The sequence below is a fragment of the Chelon labrosus genome (genome assembly GCF_963514085.1).
Source record: "Chelon labrosus genome assembly, chromosome: 4".
Lineage (NCBI taxonomy): Eukaryota > Metazoa > Chordata > Actinopteri > Mugiliformes > Mugilidae > Chelon > Chelon labrosus.
Genome location: NC_140340.1, coordinates 28,626,694 through 28,643,771, shown reverse-complemented (window position 1 = coordinate 28,643,771; position 17,078 = coordinate 28,626,694). Strand labels below are relative to the sequence as shown.

Here is a 17,078-nt window from a genome sequence, read left to right as displayed (position 1 = left end):
AAAGAAAGAGAGTTACCTCAGCTGGGATACCAGTGAATCTCCTCCCTTACAGTACTCTGAAGGCCTGCTTGCAAAAAAAAGAAGAAAAAAAAACCAAGAAGCTCATTAGCATCTCTGCTTTGTTCCACTAAGTTGAGCATAAAACTGGGGAAGCGGGTGAGGGGCAGAGGCTCTTACCACAAGAGATATGATGTAGCAAAAGAAAAAAAGAGTGTAAAAATTACTAGAACAAATATTTTATGAAGCAAGCACATATTTTAAAGACTAAGATTTGTTCATTAAATTACTCTATAGGCTGTGTGTGTTTCGGGGTTTGATAGAGAAAACAAAAAAAGGTTGTACCATCTTCTGAGACAGCTTTGTGAGTGGGTGTGTCGTTCATAAAATGAGATTTACCTAGTTTCTTGTCACTATACTCTGGTAACATTTAAAGTATATGTGCAATACTGAGTTAAAGGGTTCTTTGATATTAAGACGAAACTAATAGTAATAATAATAATTTCTCCCCTCTGTGCTTCTTAAAGTCGTCCTCTGTAAATAAGAACTAAAATCTTTTACAATGCTGTAGACCTATTTATACGATTTCAAGGTTGTTCAAATGTAAAATGCAGAGACGTAACATTCAATAAAATGCACACAGTAATTTCTCAAAAAGTTGATCGTGGTTGTATTTTCTTGCTGTTTTGTAAGATTTATTTATTTATTTTTTTTTAAATACAATGCTGCATATTGCTGTATCTGATGTGTGCTTATGTTCTCACAATCTGCTAGATTTGAATTAAAACTGTATTTCAACATGGCTTTCCCCTTTAAGACGACAAGACAGGGTATCTTTGGACTAACTCTTGGGGAAAGGTCTGTATTTTAGTGGGTACACATGAAAATAACAGTTTTGTACTGTGGGATCTTTAAGTCACAAAACCCCCCGCTTATTTTGCCTAGAGGATTGCCCAGATTTGTTTATTTATCTACTTGAATCAGACCATCAGTGCCATTATTTCATTTTATTTTTATTTGTATTCTCAGAACTGAGGAAACCGGTTGTTAAAATCACAAGAAAAACTGAACCATCTCGTCCAAACCCGTCTTGATCAGGTCAGAGGCAACGCTTTATGATTTATGTAACATTTAGCTCAGCGTTACGTAAAGCCTCTCCACGATGTGAGCTGTGTCTGCTGCATTCAGGGACAAAACTGTCCCCAATAATAGAAACTAATACTACCACGCTGCTACATTTAAACAGGCTTGCGTCAATTTAATCGTGGTTTTGACCGCGTCGAGAAAATAACATTGTTTCAATGACTGCGCTATATTTTGAATGAAATGGTTCTCCCGTCAGTCACTGTGACACGGAGTCTGTCTTCTGTCTGAACGAGCGCCGCGATTGGCTAGCGGGCGCCAAGGAGGCGTGATCCGGAGTCGTGATTGGCTGGCAGCTGTTGATGAGGCGGGATCATTTCAGCTGCGACTGTCAAGATTGGCAAAGCGCTGGCGCTGCTGCTGCGTGCAGGTAAAAGGAACAAGCGACAAAAAAAACAGAAAACATTTATCCTGGCAGAAAGGGAGGACTGCGATGGAAACGTGGAAGCCTTTGAATGCGACGGAACCCAAAAATAGAGGTATTTAACTCGGGTGAATAAGGCGCGACACCTTCGGCGTCTTGGAAGAAAGTGCCGTTGTGTCAACCATCGTTTGGCTCCCGGGCACGCTTTGTACCGCGAGCAACTTGGACAGCTGCGTGTTTTCAAGCCATCAACAAAGAATGAAAGCATTCAAACGAGGTGAGCGCTACTCGGCTCGTGTTTTTTTTTTTTTTTTTTTTTTTTTGTATCTCCGCCGTGCACGTTTATCACACACACGTACTCAAAGTGTCTTGTCTGAGAACCATGCGCCTCTGCGCTGTTGATTCTGCCTGGTATGCGGGGGTTTTGTTGAGAACAAATGCAGCGTGTGTTTGTGTTTAAATTTGGAGGGACAGCTAGCCAGCTAGTTATCTCTGGAGGCAGGCATGGTGTCCATCTGGCGGAGCGACATGCGGGAGGCTGTGCGTTCCTGCCTGCCTCCTTTGTGCGCTCCAGATGGCTAATTTACCGTTTGAATGTAACATTGTGCCTTTATTTGCGTGGCTTTTTTTTTTTATTTAAGTGCGGGGAACGACTATCGTTTTACTCTTGACAAATCGAGCTGCTTTGAAAGAAAGTTGTTTGATTTTTCAACTTGGTGCTAACGGCCAGATTCAAATCCTGAGCTCTGAAGCCGCCTGTGGAGGAGTTTTGTGCTCCATTTCTTTCAAACTTTATTACGAGACTCCCAACAAAAAAAAAAAAAAAAGTAAGCTCCTTTCCCATAGCTCTGATTTAGCAACGTATGCATGCAGAGGAGACATTTGTCGAAGGAAAGTTGGTCACTTTGACAACCTGTGAGATATAACATGTTGCTGATGCCAAACTGGGGACTGAGTTTTTTTTTTTTTTTTAACCAAATCACCCCCACAGTGACTTTTTAAATCTAAAATGTCAATGCGGTGGAGTGAAGGCACCTTTTTGATGTGGTATCAGTTTTGATGTGGTTTCTTGCAGGGACTGCAGGGGTAACCTGAAATATCTGTCAAACAAGAACTCCAGTTTTGTTTTGTTTTTTCCTCAGACCCACTCTGACCAAATTAATGTAATGTTTTTAACTCCCAAATGGTTGAGACTTCACCTCTGTCACAAAACTGAGAGGTTTGAAGTCAGTATAATGATATTGATGTACATATTTTGGCAAAATCTTGTCAAAATACAGCTTTTTACTCTATAAACAATCTGGACACACTCTAATATGCCTCCACTAAACCTCAGCAAAGAATTCACTCATTTTTGGAATGGTTTTTAAATGCTTTTTTTATTTATTTTTTTAAAGTTTCCCCTCCACATCTCTCATTTGGTCTCACACATGCCTCGTTGTCCAGGAATGCGGGATTCAAAAGCTCCGTGGAGTGCTCCAGCAGCCCTGAGCTGAGCTAGCATGAGGTGAAAACGGCCTCCTTTGCATGGTCAATAGAGTCCTGGGCCACTGGCTACTGTGATGTTGATATGCACACAATCTCCTTTGTGAAGACAGCCGCTGCCCCGGGGGTCAGGTTTCACCCAGCCCCAGAGAAAGACATTTACTGCATTCTGTGGCCCACCCCTGGGATCAGGCATGCTCCATTTTGAGGGGAGATTCCCCCCAGTGGCCAGCTGGATTTAAACGCAGAGTTCAAAACACAAAGATGTTGCCAAAAATGTTCACAACACAAAGCTTTTTTTTGAAAAAAGAAAAAAATAACCTAATTTTTATATTGGGTTAAATCTGGAGGTTTAAAAATAACTGAAATGTTTTTGCACTTGTTCGCTGCCAAGTGCTCGATCAGTGTCTATGCTTACATGGCGTCTGCTATTGTGGAGAAGTAGTTTAGGTTTCATTGTGTGCCTGAGAGGACAGAATGAAAGTGTGAATGAGCATCTGTTTGGCCAATCACAAGAGCAGAGCTGTTATCTTATATTTACTGTACTCTACATACGTGGCAGAATACACTCAGAAGTCGATATTGCGGTACGTAAGAATAGTCTTTATTTTCATTGCAGAGCACATATTGTACAGTGCAACAAGATTTTGTTCACACCAGCTGACAGATCTTTGTACCACATCTGTCATCTGGTATACCAAGTGTCCCAGTGAAGGTGACTGACATGTGGCCTCCTCTTCCTCAGCTCTGGAAGAAGAGCATCGCCCGGAGCAGGAGCACTCTTCCGCTGTGTCAGACAGCGATGACGGCTCCCCCCTCGACCTGTCGGGAAAGGGGCTTTTCGCCAAGCGGCGTCGCCGCGGTAACCTGCCCAAAGAGGCGGTGCAGATTCTCCGGAGTTGGCTGTATGAGCACCGCTTCAACGCCTACCCGTCAGAGCAGGAGAAGCTCAGCCTGTCCGGTCAGACCAACCTCTCAGTGCTGCAGGTGAGGAGTGGCTTGTTATTTATTCATTTATTTACTGTTGTTTTCCCAGAAGCTCTCTGTGCTCGCCAGAGGAAATGAAACTTGCGGCACATGCTGTTTCTACGTGACAATGTTAAAAGTTTTCTGCTCTAAAGTAAAGATGTATCAACCTGAATGTAAACTTTGTAGAACTTCAGTATTGTGGAGGGCTATGCATTTAAACACAAACGTTGACAACATTTTAATGCTTTGTGGCGAGCTGTCCAATGAGCACAGTGACCAGCTGAAAGCAAAACAACAATCAGATGGTCACACTGTACTACTGAGAATAACATTTCCCAACCTTCCCTTTTCGCTTTGTTGCATCAGTAGTAGACATATCCTCTTTCCCTCTCGACACACACGCACGCACAGACAGGCTGCTTTAGATAAGGCGTTACAGATCTGTATGAGGCGGCAGCAGAGTTTCTTGTTGTGTAGTCAGTTCACTGGAATGCTTTTGGCTGGCTGCTCTGTGGCTCAGCATATTTGAGCCGAGACCTTCATTACTCCCAGCTGTCTGAGCGCCCTCATCTCAGTCTCTCACTCTTTTCTTCCTCGTGTGGGATTCTGTTCCACTAGAGGGGGTAAGTCAGGCCTCGAGTTGCAGATGTAGATGGAGTAAACTCAAGGTCTCAAATCACTTGAGTGTGATGCAATGGTTGAATCTGGCTAACTGAGCTTGTGTTACTTTGTCTGAAATTAATCTCTGAAGCACCCTGATTAATATCAATGCAGGACCCCAAAAAATCTTCAGTGTTCAGACCTTTTCTAGTGTCTTTCAGTCAAACATCCATTTAAGCAGGTACTATCAGTTGTGTTTATGCCCTGACTCTTCCCTCTTTTCCAGATTTGTAACTGGTTCATCAATGCACGCCGCCGCCTGCTCCCTGACCTGCTTCGCAAGGACGGCAAAGATCCCACCAAATTCACCATCTCTCGTAAAGTAGGTGGTAAAAATGAAGGGCACTCTTCTAACGGAGGCGGAGGCAGCTCTCCAGAAAGCAACTCGTCCAGCGGTTCATCTCAACAGCGCCCATCTGTCATTCGCTCTGGCCCCACTCTGGACCTCAGTCTTCTCGGGAGCACAGCGACGGCTATTCTGACAGGAGCAGGCTACCCTGGTAAGGAAGGATCAGTCCAGGCGCTGATGAAGCTGGATACACAGAGTCTACTGAGAGAGGCCGAGGAACAGTCAGCTTGTCTCACCAGCACAACGATAGCAGCTAGCCCCACTGGCGGCCTCTTCAATACGCCTCCCCCAACTCCTCCTGAGCTGTTCCCCACCCAGGACTTCAGTGACTTGAGGCTCCTGGTAGATGCAGCTCTGCAGAGGGCTGCAGAGCAGGAGAACCTGAAGAGACTCAAGGAAAGCCAGAACAAATCTACAGAGACTGTAAAGACTGAGCTAGTGGAGACTCAGTGCAGTTCTTACAGCGGCGACATGGGCCTAACACCACCCCCAGAAGATGGCCAACAAGTCATGGATCCTTGCAGAGCTCAGAGTCTGATGGAGAAGGCCATGGCTGTTCCAGTGTCAGCTGTAACATCAGTAAAGGCTCCACTTCCTATGTCCTCATCACCCTCTGTACCTGCTCCAGTCTTACTGTCAGCCCCGAGGATGTCTCCTCTTCCAGTGAATAAAGTCATCTGGAGTCCCTTGGATAAGGACACTACCAGAGCATCCAGCCCAAACCAACCTCAACTTATCTCAGCTCATCTGCCAACCTTAGTGCCAGTCTCTGCCTTAGTCTTAGGACAGCCAAATCCTCAGAAACCAGCTGCTCCTCCAGCCATCACCCCAGCTCTATCATCAGCTTCAGCCTCAAGTTCCGTTACATCTCCGCTGCCCATTAAATGTTCTGCGAGTACACCAATGCCAGCTACATGGCCAGTCTCGGTGCCATCACCAGTCCTTCTGCCAGCCACCAGTTCCATGACTTCTACAAGCCAGGATTCCTCTACGACCACAGCTCTTGTTCCAGCTGCTCCTTTTCCGACCATGGCCTCTCACTCAGCCTCCAGAGGATTCCCTCTTCACGTGCCGTTCCACGGTCACCTCTCAATACCGGTAACAACTCCAGTCTCACCTCCAGCTTCAGTCACAACCCCAGCGTCTGCCTCTGCCCAGGCTTCAACTGCTGCCTCAGCCTCATCTCCATCAGCGATAACACCTCTTCTGGGCCTCACTTCCCACCTCGCTCCTCTTCTCCAGCCTTCCTCCACGAGCAGCAGCACCACCAGCAGTAGCAGTTCACAGAGGAATTCAGCCGTGGTGCCCAGTGTTTGGAGCATGGTTCACACTGACACCAGGCAACCTAGTTCCCTTCAAGTGGTGAAGACCCCCATTACCACAGTGTGGGGCCCTCAGCACAGCCTGCACTCAGTGAGTGAAACTGTTAACTAGGAGCTGCAACGGGTTTTTATAAATCTGGACAGATGTTCGGCTGGACAACACTGTATATAGGAGAATGTATCTTCATCGCCAGTCATTAATCCTGAGCTCACAGAGTACAGTACAACGGACACAAGGCCATTTGGAGACAAATTTTATTGTTTAATGTGCTAATTTTGACACGTTGCTGCCACTTCCCAAAACGAACATTCCTCAGTGCAGTGTAAACCTTTTTGTACAAAGTTTTTGACGCCATTTTGAAACCTCTTTCCATTACAGTTTTGAACGAGGAGGAAAATATCCCTCAATTGTACAACATTTCAGTCGGTGTAATTACCAGCACCAGCAGAGGTGGCCTCTACAGTAGCAGTACTGGACTTCACTGAATGTACAAAAGACGTTGATATCATTGGCTGTCTGCCACCCATTCACCTCCAGGAAAGAAAGAATGACGGCAGGTTTATTCTCTTCTGTACAGTAACAACTTCCTAGTCCTCCTATAGTTGTGCAATTCAGATGATTTTAAAAAATAATTCTTTACTCCGGTACATTCTCTTCCCTCCTCCCTTGTTGTAGAGGAGCTGAGTTGAGTGGAAATTGATTATACTGCAGCGAGCCCGACTAAATAACTCGCATCAGTGTCTGTGTCTCTCCCCTAGCTGCCGGTCTTTTTATAGCTAAGGGGACTCAGTCGCTCTCATGAATTGTCTGTGTTCTGTACACACTCTCAATTACCGCGCACATCTTCATTTGCCAGTTCCATTTTTTTTAATCGTATTTAAGCAGACGAGCAGTATTTTCAGTGTTTTTTGTCGAATATGTTCCCTCACCCAGCTCCAGCAAGGCTGTGAATGAAGGTCGCATTCTGTTGCAGACATCTGTTTCAATGGAGAGATGAGTAGCTTGGTTACCTGTCGACATCCGGCTCTTACAGCTCCTGGAGACTTTACACTTGCTTCAAGACACAGCGCCACTATCTCATTTGGTACAAAACACTTTATACGTCTGATATATTTTCTTTGAAAGGTGAGATAAATTATCCTTGTTTCCCTGATGATCTTGGGGCCTTAGTATTGGTCATTGTTTTTCAAAGCTGAATGTCTTATTAGTGAGAAAGGTAGTATTACTAGTAGGTTCTTGGCAAAGCAAATGTAGCACACTTACAAGATGATATCGTTGACTTTTTTGTACAAAATCCTCATCTGTGTTTTCCACTTTTGTTTAGAGATGGTTTCCATAGAATTTTCTAATTATTCATAATGCTGTAGTTTCCATGAAACTGTTTTAGGATAAACCACAATATACAATGGCTGAATGTCACCTGGACATCTACAGCGTGTGCGTTGGGGGAGAAGTAGACCTGTGTGATTAATGCTGTAGCAAGACTGAATCTTCAGTACTGTCGCTGTCCTTTGAGCTGAGTTCAAACGGTTCTGTTTTATGTGTCGCTGCCGTCAGAAGGAGGAAGTTTGTTGTTAGGTTGTAATACTGCTGAGCACTGACCACCACAATCATTCCCACAAACCTTTATCTGCATTCTAGTTCATGGCAAATGTGACAACTCCAACACTCGTCTTATGTTTCTGCTACGTTGGTTTGTCCCTCTGCCAGCTGTATTTTGTGTGTTGTTTTTTTTTTTTTTTTTGTTTTGTTGGTACTCAGTAGACTGATGTGCATTTATACCTCAATTTACACAGGTCATGTCAGGCTTGGGTCATTCGTAGAGTGCTAAGTATTAAAGTAATATTTTTATTATTCATGCTACATCTTCCCACTGTGACAACACCTTATTAGCTGTGATACTGGAAGTGGCCGGGTTAGGTTTTATATGGCGATGTTTATATTAGGTTTTAGATGCAAACTGACGCTCTCCAGTCAGAGAAGACTATGTGATGATGCATGTAAATATTTTTCAAGGTCAAGTTTTGTTTTTGTTGTATGTATTGGCATGAACTTTATCTCAAACTGTAGTTTTGTTACAGCTGAATGCATTCAGAAAGTTTTTGTTTTTGTTGTGAATCATGACTGACCATTGGCAGTATGACTGGCTGCTGTGCCTTAAACCTACGACTGAGGGATGATGTCCTTGTTTTATATAAAAACTTCTCAATAGTCTGTGCAATATACGCCTTAAACTTTAAATGTGTGTTTTGTATGAACATTTCAAAGAAATAAAAGTTCAGTTTTTTTTTTTCATACGTCATATCTCTATTGTCTTTTGTTGCCTTGGAGAATTATTCTTTTTGTGAGAATAACCAAAGGCATCATGAGTGGGTGTTAAAGACCCTGGAAAATATTTGCACAACTGTCTTACTGTGAGTGATGATTTTAAACATGATCGGCTATGTCCCAAAGTTCAAACCGTCTTTTTGTTGTTTTGTTTTTTTTTTTTTTCTCCCCAAACTAAAAGTGGTCTTCTTTAAAGATTTCAGTTTTAGGTGCTTTGGCGACACCTCTGGTGACTGGTGGTAACTGCACATGTGGTTTAATGCTAGAGGTCACAGAATTGTGGTGACAGCAAAGGAAACTGTTATTTTATTAAGTCGGATAATAAAATCTTTTTTTCTTTATTCTGTGATTAACCTTGACTGTATTTGACGCTTTCAGTGTGAAGCAACTTGTAGCAAATGTAAAATTTTTATTAGCAGCAGCCTCTGCTAATAAATAGCTGTCGGGTTCCGACAGCTATCATCTAAAACAAAAAACAACTTGGCATTCCTCATTTATTTCCAGATATCTGTTCATAGAGATTACATTATCAGTAAATATGTCCCAGACATAATGCAAAATATATAAATATTGTGGGTTGTAGGCTCAGTCACCACTGTGTGTTATTAGCAATGGATTGTAATTTAACAGACATTTATTTGCATGAAAATCTTCAAGAATGCCACTGTGACATGGTTGTTGATTTTAAAGGCCCAGTGTTTATAGGCTTTAGTGGCATCTAGTGGTAAGTTTGTATATTGCAACCACCACCTGAATAACTCTCTTTCACCCTTCTTTCCTATCCCTTTCTAAGCACGCAGGAGAATCTGAAGTGGCTGGCACTTCAGTGGGCTCCGTGGCACTTCAATAGGCTCCGTGGAAGCAGATGTAGGTATGATCGACTCATTTTAACCCAACAATAACACACCATCACATGTTTACAGCAGATTATACACCAATGAAAACAAAAGTATGAATATATCTGCTAAAAGATCGCCACAAATCCTACACTTTATATTGTGAATATTTAAAATAGTAGATAAATTGCTACAACGTATCTACCTGTTTTTCAGGTTCTTTAAAATTAAATGTTGCAGTGAGTCATTTGTAAATGATCAGGTACTCTCATAAGGGTGTGTGTCAGGAAATATTTTAATTATTTTACAGTATAAAAGTTACAAAGTTTTGGTGGACGCAGAGAATTTAATTTATTTAAATGACTTGCAAATGCTGTGTCAGACTTTGGCCCATTTAATACAAATTGTACAGACACTAATTAAAAACATGTCAACATATTAAAAACAAATATTTTTCTGGCAAGTACAAGACTCCACTCAGTCAAATGAGGCTATAAATTTGTGGCAGTGTGTATTTATTAAGTTATCATTGTGAGGTGATGTAGCTGAAATGACAACGCACTGGAAAGTAATCTAAGAGGGGTATTTAATGTATTCAGGTGTGTGTGGCAGTAATATGAACTACAGTATGCTGGTTTGGGTCTTTGAGTATCAAAATTAAACGGCCTAGTTTAGATATGGCAATGACATGAGAACAAAAGCGTCCCAAACAAACATCTACACTTACTTTATTTGCCTGAGCAGTTTCAAGACCTTCAACAACAGAGACATACTCGATCCTTCGGGGGAAAATACCGATACCAATCCTTGTAACCGTTTCATCCAACAGACATTCTCTCCACATTTGATTGTCAAAATAATCACAACTTTTTTTTTATTTTTTTTTTATCATACTGGGAATATTACAGCGAGGGAGACGTTGTAGTGCTTGTGCAGGCGTGGTAGCTAACTGGCAGGAAGAGGTAAACATGGCCCGTACTGTATGTAGCACTGAATCTGGAAGTCCAAACAGCCCCCACATGCACACATACACACCGGTGCTTAATGCACCTCCAAAGTCAAACCGGGATCCTTACAAATACCAGACAATCTGCTGTCATTGGTGGAAAAAGCTGCACTAGACTTGTAGCTATGAGATTCAAACACTGTGACACACCTCTCTTCGTGGTTTATATAAATCTAAAATGATGACAGAAAAGTGGTGTATTCCAAATGAATCCCAACATTCTACCTTTGATAAAACATGTAGCTCTCAATACATGTAAAACAATTTACTTTTGCCCTTTATTTAAAAACAAACCCTGATATACAGTATTCCTATATGAAATCCTACAATATGTGAATTCCTCCTCCACAAAGATAAGAGCTGGGGATGGATTTAAGGTGTAGTACGTGTGCAGGGGGGGCCAGAGGCAGTTGTTTTCTCCCTCTATATGTCATCCTTGTCTTTGGCACCGTGTTTGAGGATGCGGGTGAACTCTGCGTAGTTGAAGTTGCCCTTCTTGTCGATGGGCGCCTCGCGGAACAGCTCGTCCACCTCTTCATCTGTGAAGCGATCGCCCATGGTGGTCAGCAGCTCTCTCAGGTGGTCCTCGTGGATCACGCCTGGGATACAGATAATAGCCATTGAAGAGGGAAATAAAGGCTAAACACTGACGGTGTGAGTGCCACGGTTTGCGTGTGCAGTGTATTTTGACTCACCAGTCCCCTCCTCGTCAAAGCAGGCGAAGGCGTTGCGGATGACGTCCTCTGGGTCTGTTCCATTGAGCCTCTCTCCAAACATGGTGAGGAACATGGTGAAGTTAATGGGCCCTGGCGCTTCGCTCATCATCCCTTCCAGGTATTCATCATTGGGGTTCTTACCTGCGGTAGAATAATATTATCATATGTGATTGTCCTGGGACTGTACAATTCCAGGAAGTACAACAAATTCTTATAGAGCTATTTTTAGAGCTACAACACACAGTTTAGCGTGTTAGACATTAGTGCCTTGTAGTTGTATGACAGCCAACTAAATCCACATGCCTGGTTAATAATACTTAATAAATTTGTTGCCATGACAGTGGACGATGTCTTAAATATGGGTGCTGTGACACAATTTCTAAAACAGGAATGCTTCACACCCAGAAGATCGATGCTACTGCCACGGTTTCAAGGTGCCAAATGTGGAAAAAAGTCACGATCCCCCCTTCTATTCCTGAGACACGACGTGTGTGTTTGCCGAACATTAAAATGTTGCTGTGAATTTGACCTCTGACCTCTAGAATATATAATGTCACCCCTTCCTGTGTGTACCCTATTGGACTTTTCTGTAAAATGTAGTGATAATTTGCCAATTATCAAACTGGCCAAGAGCAAAAAAATGTGTTTCCTGTGATAACAGCAGTATTTGCCATTTGACCACTAAATCCTTATCACTTCACGTTTCAGTCTAAGTGGATGTTTGTGCCAGATTTGAAAAAGAATTCTCAAGGAATTCTCATGATAAAGTTCTTTTGAGACAACAGCTCCACATAATTACTCAATTATCACGATATTGCGGTGCTGATAATGGCACAGACATACAGATTTACAGCTGGAGAGATGGCAACCCAAAAACATAATAGCCGTCACTAGCGCAAAGAAATAATAAATAAGAAGTAGTTAATGGATACAAACCAGCAGATTGACTGAGGGTTCTTTAAACTCCACATTCAGTCAATAAATATCAAGTAAAACAAACATATGACGTCTGCATAGCAACACTGTCCTGGTTACTTCTATAAAAAAGGAACAGACCTACATCTAAAGATAGATTTATTAAAGGGACTTTCGAGTAATATTGTATTGTACTTCCACATAGATGGGAAACTTGCAAGACGTTTTTCATAACTGCATCTCCATGCCTGAGTAAAACTTTAAAAACTCAACTAAGTGCAACATTTGTATAATACAGACTATAATATTCAACAGCACCTTCACTGTCTGAGTATTGCTCTCCATGATAGGTAAACTAAAATGCGTCCCTTTGAAATGACTAGCACATTTCTGCTTTTGAACCTTGCATGCATAAAAACACTGTTTACCCAGAGAGGCCAGCATGTCATGCAGATCCTCCTTGTCGATGAAACCGTCTCTGTTCTGGTCGATCATGTTGAACGCCTCTTTGAACTCCTGGATCTGCGACTGGTCGAACATGGCGAAGACGTTGGAGGTGGCCCTCTGCGGGCGCTTCTTGGTGGTCTTTCCCTTGGCACGTTTGCTCGACATGGTGGCGGCTGGATGTGGACCTGTCCACAGATAGTATCTAGTTTAGATGAAACCAGGCTGATGCTATGAGTAATGTTTGATGCACTGCTTGTTAAGACGGAATGAAATGAATTCTGATCTCAGCTTTCAGGGTGTTACAGAGAAGAGAAAAATGCAGCACTGAACCATATGCCAAAGCTCTTTTCTATTTCGTCTTCAGTTTGATTGTTGCAGGTGAATCATTTCCCCCCCTAGGGAGAGAATCGTGTGATCTGAAAATGCTGGGTGCTGTGATGGGTGTGAAAATGACATGTCTCCACAGTGCGCACACCGCCGCTTCAGATCCTTCCAGAATTAGACCTGTCACTCATGTCCAGGAATTGTCATTCGTGTGTGTTTTTGTGAGTGTGTTGATCGCGATACACCCGGTGGTTAGTAGTGGACAGAAGACACGGGGTCAGGCTGGTTTGTGCAGGAGGGGCAGGTGACTGTGGCTAATGAGTCACACAGAACTATGACATCATGTGTGAACACTGCTTGTTATTTACAGATCATTCACTGTAACAAGACCGCGCCCACTTCCATGCCATGTTTTTAGGATGTCATTTGTTATTTTCACATTCAAAGTCAAAGCGACACCTCTCAAAATGGTAGATATACTTACAACTGACATACTGTACCGTGGAGCTGTTTCTAAAACATTAGAAATGTTTAATCAAGACACTGTTGCTTGTTAGATTAAAAACAAATGGGCTTATGAAGTAAAAAAAAAATAAAAAGTAATTCTTAATACGTCCTTGCATTAATCTGTGAATCAGTTTAAAGAGTAAAATAGAAGTGTAGGTGTGAACTCTGTCCTATTTCTCCAAGGGGGCTGTCTGTGTGACACTGTCCGTCATCACATTTAACGGCCTGGAGCAGCCCTAAATGTCTGTGTCGGCTGTCTCTGCTCCATGTATGATTCATGAAGGCCACACAGAATAGCTACTGACGGCAGGTTTGCCTATCTCCACCGTCATTTATCTCTCCGTGCTGACCATAAAGCCTCTTTCTCTGCTGATTTCTTCTATACAAATGAATGCAGTGGTATCGCTGTGGTGGAATTTTTAAGTTTTATTGCCGATGCAAACCAGCATGGTTGGCCTCTGCGCTCTCCAAAGGTTATGATCTTAATAAATAACTCGACTGTCCAGAGCAGCGCTGACATGAAGACATTAAATCCACACACACGGTCCGTCTCATCTTTACCACAGAGACATGTTGGATTAGTCTTTCCTTTCGTTTAGCTACTGTTTTGGCTGCTTCGGTTCCTTCATGTGCCAGAAATGAAAGACGAAATCTGGAAGGTGTGTGCTGTTGGCACAGAACCCTTCCATTCTCCTTCTCACAGCCAGTGAGGAAGCTGGAAACAAAACAGTGTGTAGCTGCACTTCTAGATTTCAAGAACAGAGGAATTCCTCAATCTGATTAAGGCCTCTCTTTCCTACCTAAAGTCTTTTTACATTTTCATTGATGCAGATCCAGTCCTATTTGAGACACTGGTATTTAGTAGTTATCTGTACCGTGCATTCTTGTTTGGCTCTAGTGATATAGTAGGACACTGTTCGTGTGTGTGTGATCAGTGATTAGCTCAGCATCAATACTTTTGTTTGTAGATGGACTCCTGACACTCTTTGATAACGCATTTATTTCATTACGTTTCAAGGTCCAAGAAAAGAATATCACATTTCCCATTCCACTAGAGCTGCTGGTGCCGTAGCAACAGTTAGAATCTCCTGCATCCTGCACGGAGTGAATCAACAATGATTCACAGAGAGGCTGAGCACAACTATTTTTCGACCTCGGCAACGCAAGCGTTTGGCTGACGCGTCTCAGCTTGGCTAGTACAGACAATTGTATCTGTTCTCTGGCCACCACAGCTCCTCTGTGGATCCTTTTATCCACTGGGGGATGAAAAAGCTCCTCTGTCTCTCGGCCCAGCCAGAACACACACACACTTTGATATCACCAAACAGACAGGCTGTCATCGCCCATCCTTATTTCAGGTCGTGTAGGTCACTCCTACTGAAGTGAGGACTAAAAGGGCAACGGTCAGGAATTCCAAAAGCAAACCGAGCGAAGAAGAATGTAAGCTCTCATCGCCTATAAAGAGTGGTGTACTGTACACTGTATGTGTGTGTGTTAAGAGTGTGGGACCATGACACATCTACATGGGTCAACTGCATTCAGAAATTCCTCTGTTTAATGTGCCGTAGAGATGAGATGGAAGTAAACATGCACTTGTACATTTCCACTGTTCATGCAGACATACACACAGATGTAGGTCCAAGACAAACATTATTTAAAGGTTTTGCTACACCTTGATCAACGGATAAAAAAACCCATTGTTGCTTATCTGGTACATTCAATCAAAGATCCACTTCAAAAGCTCTCTGTAACTCTATCCTCCCCTCTCACTCTCAGCACTGACAGTTGAGCACTGTACCACTGAACGCAGAGAATTTACATCATCCACTTAAAACATACAATTTAAAAGCATTTTGATGTATTTGTACATGCCAGAGTAAAAAAACAGCTTCCATTATTACCTTGGCTTCAGGTAGAATTATCTGGGAGTCCTTCAAACTCCTTTTGTGTGGTCCCGACACAGCAGTTGGAAGGGAAGCAGGCAGTCCTACTGAAAAGTTTGCTTAAAGAATCAGACTCCCGGCGGGTCCCTCCCCTTTCCGCCCAGGCCAATGGAAAGAGCGGCCTGCCCCGTACAAAGACATCCCAGGCCAGGCCATTTCTCCATACAAGGCAAAAGAATGCACGAGCTGCAGCTTGACACCGCCGCAGCCGCTGCTCGGGATGTTTGGGGAAAAGGCAGAAATGACAGGAACTACGATAAGGCTGCCTTATTTAGAGAAAAGGGCCTAAACATTTGGAGGCTCTGCGAGGTGGAGAGTGGAAACATGAGGGAGAGAGTTGTGAGCAGATGCAGAGCAGCGATTATGTTGTAGGGCTATGGGCTTCCTTAAATAGGCAGTGTGGCTGGTCAATACTGGAGAAACATCTTAAATTATGTCATCAAGGAAATGTCTTTTTTTGGGTTTGTCACCCCATGAAGTTTGCAAAAAAGTGTGCATTAGCAAATAAGTACTTTAAAGTACTTATTTATTAAGTACTTTAAAGTACTTATTTGTTAAGTACTTTATTTACTCTGACAAAGTTCTTGTTTCCATGACATTGTTGTGAAGGTATTAAATACTGTTTGGACAAAATAAATCTCCTTGTAACATCTTCATCTCCTTAACTGGAGAGTGCGTAATATATTTCTTTGAGTTTGACACACACATATCTTTTTAGCAGCCCAGTCTCTTTCAGTTTTTCTGTCCATCATATGGGTTTAAAGCACCACATGTAGTGGTTTGTCTTATTTTAAAATATAAAAGCATCATTCAGTCATGATCATGATAAAGTTCTTTTGAGACAACAGCTCCACATAATTAATGTTTGATTTATAGATACATATAATACAGTGAATACATACATTATACAGTTTAATGCATATTCTGCAGACTGCACATGCTTTTGGGAATAATCGCATTTGAAGAAACATTCAGACATGTCTCACTGATGTTATGAGTGTTCACCTCAGTGTGTGTGTACTGTATGTATGCCTGTGTGCGTGTTTGTGCATATACTGCAGAGTTTGCAGTGGGTTTTTAATCACTGATTGTTTTCAATTGTAAATGTTTCCACTGCTTTCATATATGTTTGATCAATTAATGAATTTATTCATTTGTAGTACTATTATCAGGAGGATTTCTCCTATTTTTTAGGTGTGCAGTGACAGAGGGGGTTGTCTGCATTCATTTGTGTATGTATGTACTATGAAAAACCTATGCATGTAGTTTAAGAAATCAAGTTAATAAAAGGGGAATATCTTTCTTTATTCGGGTTCCATTAGACTCCAATGGAAGCCGAATAAAGAATCTAATGATTAGAGGTTAGTTTCAAAGCAGCAGGCATGTTTTTAGGCAAAGCAAGGAGGCTTCTCTGTTAAATGAGGGTATGTGTGAGTGCAGTGATGCCCTCTGCTGGGCCAAACTAGTGCTTGTTGCTGAAATACTGAAAGCCATTTTAGAACAGATGAGGACAAAAAGACTGCCCTGTAAACTGCAATAACTACACTGATATTATCTTATACTGATACTGTGCTGAGACCTTCTCACATTGTATCTAATGCTGCCATAGAAATGTGAGAATGTTGTTAAAAAATAAAATAATAAGTAGAAGAGGGCCTCACAGTGGTGGTGTGGTTAGCACTGATGCCTCAAAGCAAGAAGGTCCCGGGTTCTAATCCATTGGCTGACTGGGGCCTTTCCTTGTGGGGTTTGCATGTTCTCCCTGT

General features: G+C 42.4%; 2 protein-coding genes across 2 annotated transcripts; one reads left to right on the top strand and one right to left on the bottom strand.

Moving 5' to 3' along the window:
* Positions 1-1,568: 1,568 nt before the first annotated feature.
* tgif2 (TGFB-induced factor homeobox 2) lies at positions 1,569-7,868 on the top strand. Its single transcript, XM_084543197.1, has 3 exons — positions 1,569-1,781; positions 3,735-3,976; positions 4,845-7,868. Exons 1-3 carry the CDS (start codon positions 1,763-1,765, stop codon positions 6,399-6,401), a joined length of 1,818 nt encoding a protein of 605 aa, XP_084399323.1. The 5' UTR covers positions 1,569-1,762; the 3' UTR covers positions 6,402-7,868.
* Positions 7,869-9,832: 1,964 nt separating this feature from the next.
* On the bottom strand, positions 9,833-15,365 carry myl9b (myosin, light chain 9b, regulatory). The gene is made up of 4 exons (XM_084543198.1): positions 15,271-15,365; positions 12,520-12,723; positions 11,156-11,317; positions 9,833-11,059 (listed from the first exon to the last, which is right to left on the bottom strand). Exons 2-4 carry the CDS (start codon positions 12,701-12,703, stop codon positions 10,884-10,886), a joined length of 522 nt encoding a protein of 173 aa, XP_084399324.1. The 5' UTR covers positions 12,704-12,723; positions 15,271-15,365; the 3' UTR covers positions 9,833-10,883.
* Positions 15,366-17,078: the final 1,713 nt, after the last annotated feature.